This window comes from Ornithodoros turicata, unplaced genomic scaffold, assembly GCF_037126465.1.
Source record: "Ornithodoros turicata isolate Travis unplaced genomic scaffold, ASM3712646v1 ctg00000783.1, whole genome shotgun sequence".
NCBI lineage: Eukaryota > Metazoa > Arthropoda > Arachnida > Ixodida > Argasidae > Ornithodoros > Ornithodoros turicata.
Window position 1 is genome coordinate 95,927 of NW_026999401.1, and position 8,124 is coordinate 104,050.

Genomic DNA, 8,124 nt, shown 5'->3' on the forward strand with positions numbered 1-8,124 from the left:
GACATCTACATGTTGATGTTGGAGACAACAAATCTGTATAAAATTACAAACTGCAAGATGGTGGAACACACACTTAGTACCAAACACGTGCATGTTTATTTTCTGGATGTGCATGCCAAATAAATCTAAACGTCAATTTTTTTTTTGTCCCACGTGCGGAGGTGTGTACAATTATGAGCAAGACCGACCAATGCATCGATGCAGGAGGACATGTTGATGCTAGCCAACAGTCAATGTCTCAGAAATCTGACCACAAAAGTTGCTAGAAGGACATCAATGCAAGAGCACATGTTGATGCAGACGACAGCTTCAACAGCGTCCCACGGGGTCGGTCCCTGAACATGGACTTCCTATTTGAAGTGCAACCTCTTGTGACGCTGCAGATGCTGTTCCCGTTTAAATCCGCTCCCGCAAATGAGGCACACGTGACTCCTCTGGTCCTCGTGAACCGCTTGTGAATGCCTGCTCAAGTTGCTCTTTTTTGTGAATCCCATGAAGCACACCTGGCACACATAGGACTTCTTTCCGGTGTGAAGTTTCTCGTGAATTTTAACATCGGCCGCGTGATCGCTGGAGTAGTTGCAGAAACGACAGTGGTGCCCCCCCTCCTCCTTCTTGACCCTCTGATGCTTTCCTGGAGACTCGTTTGTGGCAAGTGCTGGGTTGCGGTGGGAGTGGTTAGCACCTGCAAGACGAAAAACCAATAGCAGTATAAGCGCATCAACCAAATAAATAAAAAGTACAAACCGATACCAGTAAATACGAACATGGGTGGAGAACTGGTTAATGAACTTACATATCACTGAATTATTCATATATTCGCATATAATACATAGCACAGAAATGCCAGCTGACGTCAGACCAAGTGTTAACATGGAGGGGTAGTTAGTCAAAACAAACCCGAAACCAGAAAGCTGTGTCTCTGTTCTCTCTTTTCTTTTCTTTTTTTTCAGGAAAACATGGTTCCCTCTGGAACGAGAATTCGAGGATCTCTCAAGGATCTCTAGAGGATCTCTCGAGGACCTTTCAAGGACCTCTTAAGACACAGCCATCATTTTGTCTGGTATGGAAAACACACTTCATGACCACCGGGCTTTAATATTCCCCCAAAATATTTATAAGCTACAGATGTCACACGACAGAATTCACGGGGACTGCACCATCGTGATCCATTCACAAACACGGTTAACGACTCCTGGATCATAAGAGATCATAATGAATCATAAGGCATAAAGGAAAACTGATGAATATAACAGAAGGCGCAGTCACTGGCGCAGCCAGAAAAATATCAAGGGGAGGGGTCCTATGGGGACTTTACATAGGAGAGGAGGATTTCCCCCTTGTTTCACTCTCCCAAATGCACTCTTCCAAAGGAACCACTTTGGGAAGGCCAGTTTGAACACCCAGAAACCTAACACTGTCTACACTAAACACTAAATCTAACATTGCTTTTGTTATCACTAGAATAGTTGCAGACTTGGCACTAATGTCCTGCCCCACGTGTACAACCACTGCCCTTTTGGGTCTTTGTCCAGCAAACTTCAGATACAAACACTGGGCGCAACAAGTAACGGCTCTAATCAACGGGCTCAGTCTACTCAGCCCCTCGTAATGCAGTGCGTCTACTAAGTGTTCTGTCAGAGCCACAAGAGCGATACAGGCCCTGGTGAAGTCAGCCAATGAGGATTGTGTTTTCAACTGTCATACCCAATCGCGAACGTGCTTTCAGCGGCCGTGGCCACGGAGACGAGCCACCATCAGCCGCATGAGCAGCCACCGTCGCCTGTGAGTAATAGACGTCCCCACCTACTGAATGACAACCCAAAATAAAGCTCTAATCGGTCCCTTTTTTTTTTTTCAAGACAGATTTTCGGGAAAGAGTGTTTCACTTTTAGTCTATATAGGTTTAAATTTGCCAAGTTAGCTCCCTGAGAACACCGAATGTCCTCCGGATGTACGACTCGGATTCGTGCGTCCGACGGATATCAGAGGGATGTCCATCGGACGTATGAACTCGTTAGGACATTATTCGGACATCCAGAGGATTTTCTGTGTTGTCGGGGCTGCAATCGTTTGAGAGTGCAGGGCGACGAATCGCTGTGGGCAGACGAATGCTGACTACATGTGTCCTTATAGCGAAGGAGGGAGAGGGGGCATTAAGCAGGCCTTCGGTATCTAGACTGTATCGTGCCTGCTTCTGTATCTAGGTGGCGCTGTCTTGAGCAAACACTTAGTGCACCCATTATGTTACATGAACAGCACCCAAAATATAGTCTATTTTTGAGTCCTGTGAGCATTTTTTTTTTCATTCTGTGTAGTCGCCGCAAAGCAACTCTGGCTATGAGCGGAGTACAGATGTGAACGGACGGAGAGGACAGCAGGAAAGAGTGGGGGACAGGGAGGGGAGGGGTTAGTATGCGTCCTGGGCCGACTTCAGGGAAAACAGTGCTGACATTCATCTTTGGAAAACCCGGGAAAACCTCAGACAGCACATCTGGCACCAGGATTCGAACCTGTGTCACCTCCCAGTCTGGGTGTGGAAAGCGATCATCCTAACCACTATGCCACCATAGCTGGTGGTCCTGCAAGATAAAGATTGTGATCACGATTCAGGGTTTAACGGTGCATCAGTTGTTCAGGCCATAACCAAGATAAAGAAGTCACAGTTCCATTAAGCAGGGTTTATACAGATGACATGCTGAATGCCTCAGAAATATAATCAGAAAAGCTCCTCCAAGGACATCAATTCAAGGAACCACGTTGATGCAAACAACAGTTTGGATGCCCGAGAAATACCGTGTATTCACACGAGCGACATTCCTGAGAATACGCCAGTCGGAAGCAGAAGAGATTTCGTAGCAGGCGACAGTGTCGATGGTGTCGTCTGCTACGTACATAGTGCGCCATTCTCGACGCAAATGCTCAACGTAAGACAAGGCGGAACTTCCGCCCCTAAGCACTTTTTCTTATACTTCCACTAGAATATTCCTTGGGAATGTCGCTGGTGTGAATACACGGATACAGTCAGAAAAATTCTTCCATGGACGCTAGTAGTGCAAGAGGACATGGCCGATGCAGACGACAGTAAACGCCTCAGAAATTTAATCACGAAAGTTGCTCCAAAGGACATCAATGAAAAGATGAAATGTTGATGCAGAAAACAGCTCGAATGCCCGAGAAACACAGTCGAGAAAAGTTCCCCCAGGGGACATCAAGACGGGAGGACACGCCGATGCAGACGACGGCCACAACACTCCCCTAAACCACCTGGTTCCTTATTTAAGGTGCACGCTCTGGTGACGCTGTAGGTGTTGTCTCAGTTTAAACGCATTCCCACAGGTGGAGCAGACGTGATTCCTCTGGCCTTCGTGGACTGATCTAGCGTGTCTGTACAGGGGGCTCTTTGCACTGAATCTCCTGGAGCACACTGGGCACACGTAGGGCTTCTCTCCCGTGTGAGTCCTCTCGTGCTTCTTAACGTGAGCCGCATTATCGGTGGAGTAATTGCAGAAGCTACACCGATGCATCGCTCTCTTCCGGACCTTCCTGTGCTTTCCGGCTGACTCCTCCGTGGCAGGTGTCGGTCTGCGGCGGGAGCCGTTGATATCTGTAAGGCAAGTAACCGACACCGGTAAGTAGTAAGTACAGGCGTGGGAAAGAAAAAGAGGGAAAAGGGGTAATGAGCTACAGCAGACATCAAGGTACTGGAACCACGTCACTTATCACATCTCACAATTTTTCAGCACATCACTCAGCCGTGTGTAATGTCACACAGGAACACGACGGCTGCAGTACTGTAAATAATGACCAGTAAATGAAATATTTTGATGAATAACTCGCGATAAACGTGATGATGTGATTGGTGATGATTGTAATGAATGATTTGAATGGTTTGTGAATGAAATGAGTTGATTCATGGAATGAACAGTTTCCCATAGCAACCTCCAATGTTTCTTCTTCATTTATTACCGACAGTACTAATTGGTTGTCGATCGACTCTGTACACACGTGCTGTACTTCAGCACTTAGTTATCTTGTTGCCTGTTTTGACACCTTAATGCCATCATCATTATTTAAGAGCAATCATTATTGTATCGTACTGTGTGTCATTATATCAGTGTTATTGCCTCTTGGACGTCATCATTCATCATCTGCCGGTTTTGTTGTGTTATTGTTGCTTCTTTGCTTTGCTCGATGTGTTATCCCACTCCCCTCTGTAGTGCTCTGCCCCGAGTGGTACTTGCAAACAAATAAATAAGAATAATATAAAAGTAGCAGTAACATAAAGGGGAAGCCAGCCGAGATAAACCATAAGGACAAGCTTTTCTCTTTTTTTTTCATTTCTTCAGAGGGAAGAAAGTCGACGTGCAGGAATCGGTACAGGGATCGTGTAGGAATGTCAATGTATCCATTGCACCATCTCGTAATGCGTCTTGCACCCTGTACTTTGTCAAGAAACCCCTATTCCATCTGAAAAAGCTCCGTCCCACTGTGTCGAGTGTCTGATCCAACAGCCTGGAAGCCATTACATATAGAATGTTACTGCGCTTTTTGGCCTTTCTCGCAGGTACTATACTTCTTTTTTTCCGGTCCTGCATTTTGGCCTTGGGCATTTGTGCAGTCCTGCAGTGGGCTTTTTGGCCTTTCTGGCAGGTACTTTCCTTTTTTCTGGTGGGCAGATTTGTAACATCTCAGAAGTGTTATGGACATGTTACGAAATAGTAATGAAAAAAAAAATTGCTGCGCATAAAGTTTGCAAGGGGTCTAGATGCTGGACACACCCATCCAGTCCTGCGCATCGATAATTTTTGGCGTTATCTTATCAGACACCTCACAGACTTTGTCATGCACAGACAAGTGAACAAGTGAGGAAAGTGCTGCCCTCGCAATGCTACTGTAACTTCGTTCTCTAGCTACTCTTCCTACCACATACCCGACCTTCACACCATGTGGCACTATTATGATGCCTCAAAAGTAATAACAGTGCAACTGACAAAAGGGCGTAGATGGCCTGCATCTACGCCCTGCACCTGGCGGATGAACTGCATAATGTAAAAGCCTGAGCCTGTGTCATTCCTGTGTGTGCCCAGATTCAGAGTTTTACATTCAGGACAGTGAGCTCATATTCATGTTCAGTTAGCTCGATGTTGTGCACACGGTGCAGTAGATGATTGGACCATGAAGTCAGCACTCATAAAAACAGAACAAAGGCGGATCCAGACACCACCCTTCCCAAAATAAAAGAAATAAAAGAACTTCGCAGCAATTGCATCATTTGAAGCACGTCATTCTACGACAGTGAATGTTCTTTCAAAAGTAAGTCTCACGTACTGCGTATCCAATGTATACACGCGACTTTTTCTGTGCTTCGGCTCTGAGGCTGTTTTGACCAATACATCAGTAAGAACAATGTTGGTGTTACATAACTGCATCCCCTGGACACTGCATGCACATCCACAGCAGGGACAGAAGAGTCCTTAGCAGTTCTCGTGCAGATTACGCTTCGTCTCAAGTGCCTTTGAGTGTAAACGACATTCAACTTGAACGCAACTTTTTTTTTTAATTCTGTATTTTACTGGCTTGCTCACTCGAAATTTGGTACTTCCTAAGGTACCCTGAAGGTACACTTCAGGTGCAAACACATTACTACACAGAGAGACAATGAAGAAACGCACTACTAACTCCTGTCTTGTATAAGTCACAGACGTTCACATTCCTGCTGAACAGTACCAGTGGGCGTACATGACGCGCGGAAAAGTAAAAAAGAAAGGGCACGAAAGGCGGCACAAAATACAGCGGATGTGTTACGTGAATAACTGTCGAATATACATAATCAGAAGAGTTATCGCGACGCTGTCAACACAAGAGCACATGTCGATGCAGACGACAGTCTGAATGCCTAATACCCCTGCGACATGGGCAGCCTACAATGGTAATTGATGCCAATGCCCATTGAGACTTCACTGACCATGCACCACAAAACACGTGATCTGTCAACCCCTCAAAGTGCATTACACCCATCACCCCGCCGGGTTGACACGTTACATGCTTGGTGGCGCCACGTGCATGTCCAATGGCCATTGGTTTCAACGGTCATTGTAGGCTGCCCACGTTTGTGTCAAGATTTCTTCCGACATTGATGTCAATGGGACAATGTTTCTGATTGACCTTCCTGTTCCCAATACCCCTGTCACATGGGAAGTCTTCAATGATTATTGAGAGGAATGCCCATTGAACGCGAGCATAGTGCCACCAAACGCGTTTATGTGTCAACTTCTCCAAGAGCATCAGATCTGATATTCCCTGAAAGACTGACATATTACACACTTGAAGATACACACATGCTCAATAATTATGCATTGATTTGAATGAGGATTGAAGTATGAGACGGATATATTAGGCATTGTGTGCCCTCTTGCGCTGAGGGCCTCGTGGAACTTCTCTGATTAAATCTGACACTCCTACATGAAACACATCTGTCAGATGTATGTGCCGCGTCAACCTAAGTTAACAGTTAGCATTCGACCTGAAGCTCTTCGAAAACTTGACACATCACACGCTCAATTGTCATTGTTTTCAATGATCATTGAAAGCTGCCCATGGGACAGCTTTATTAGAAACGGGAAGTTTAATCAGAAAAGTTCTTCAAATCACATCAATGTTCACTCCCTCAGTTCACTTCCTCAGACTTAATCCCTCAATGTTCCAGCTTATTTAGGGTGCACTCTCTGGTGACACAGCAGATGTTCTCTCCGTTTAAATGCACACCCACAGACGGAGCACAGGTAGTTCCTCTGGCCCTCGTGGATCGCCTTCGAATGTCTGCCGAGGGCGGCCTTCTGCGAAAATCTCCTGAAGCACACTTGGCACACATAAGGCTTCTCTCCAGTGTGAATTCTCATGTGCATTTTCACATGAGCCATGTAATCGCTGGAGTAGTGACAGAAGCTGCACCGGTGCCTCTTTGGGGCCTTGCCAAGTACGGGGCCGTGGTCAGAGCGGTTCGCACCTGCGACAATGAGAACGAATGTGATGAAGTATGGGGACCAATACTCACATATTATGCCAACAAATACAGGTAGGGGGAAACAAGGCTGGGGCGGCAGTGATGAACTATGTGGTTAGATATAGTGAAGTCTCTGCTCCACATTCCTGTTCCTGAGGTCATAAAATTGAAAGGAAGGTACTGAGCAAACATCAGACAAGTAACCATTGCATCAGACAAAGGGTAGCTGGCCAAGAGAAGCCACAAACAAACAAATATGTTCCCTTAATTCAGAAAGAAGAGAGCAGAAGCGCAGAAATCATTACGTTCACACTTGTGAATGTATCCGTTGTATCTTGCGTCTGTTGGTTTCTCGTGAAACCCGTTATTTCGACTCAATTTCAAGCTGAGTGTATGTAGCGTACGTTCTTTAGAATGACAGTCTGGATTGTGCAGCTTCCAATAATGTTACATTTAAAGCTAAGCCTTCGTCTGCTTGAGGTCTGAGGCAACCAGGGTTGATAAAGTTACTTTTCAAAAGTAACTAAGCTACAGTTACAGATACTGAGCTTCAAAAGTAATTAAGTTACAGTTAGAGTTACTGACAGGAAAAAATACTGAGATAGAGTTACAAATACCTTAGAAAAGTATCCGAGTACGGGTGGAGTTACTTTTCGCGATTCCGTACGCAGACCATATCTTTCGCCTTTGGCTCATAATAGGTGTCACTCTAGAGTCACAGAGACACCCCTTCTTGGGTAATCGTACGTAATTGCGGGCAAAACATTGTAAGGAATGCCTACACTGGGGGGTAACCGAGACAGGGACAAAAAGATGGCTCACTGAGCAACAAATAAACATTTTAATTGCCAAAAAAAAATCTCACCGAGTTTCGCACGGCCATCACATCCATGGAGTGAATATCTTATGCCCCGACTATTTCTCTGCCAGACTGCAATTATGGTTTGTCAATTACATGAAATGCATACAATGAATACAGTATATCACACAGGAAAAAAAAAAAAGTGCAGCACAGCACTATCTACGCTCTGCAAACACAACAGACCACTGAAATATGGAGGTGAGGTGGCGTCGACGCCTTCACACTCGGCCATTCTCTTCACTACTGTGCGAGGGCG

At 45.6% G+C, this 8,124-nt stretch overlaps 1 protein-coding gene across 1 annotated transcript; it reads right to left on the minus strand.

Annotated features, from left to right (window-relative positions):
* Positions 1-350: 350 nt before the first annotated feature.
* Positions 351-8,100, minus strand: LOC135374844 (zinc finger protein 70-like). The gene is made up of 3 exons (XM_064607772.1): positions 8,052-8,100; positions 6,773-7,009; positions 351-685 (listed from the first exon to the last, which is right to left on the minus strand). Exons 1-3 carry the CDS (start codon positions 8,098-8,100, stop codon positions 351-353), a joined length of 621 nt encoding a protein of 206 aa, XP_064463842.1.
* Positions 8,101-8,124: the final 24 nt, after the last annotated feature.

What these genes read in the sequence shown, in the direction of transcription:
- LOC135374844 (XM_064607772.1), bottom strand. Translation starts at nt 8,100, where the DNA reads ATGGCCGAGTGTGAAGGCGTCGACGCCACCTCACCTCCATATTTCAGT. An exon ending in CTCACCTCCATATTTCAGTG is followed by an intron (nt 7,010 to 8,051) that starts GTCTGTTGTGTT and finishes TCATTGTCGCAG; the next exon opens with GTGCGAACCGCTCTGACCAC. An exon ending in GAACTACCTGTGCTCCGTCT is followed by an intron (nt 686 to 6,772) that starts GTGGGTGTGCAT and finishes TTCGTCTTGCAG; the next exon opens with GTGCTAACCACTCCCACCGC.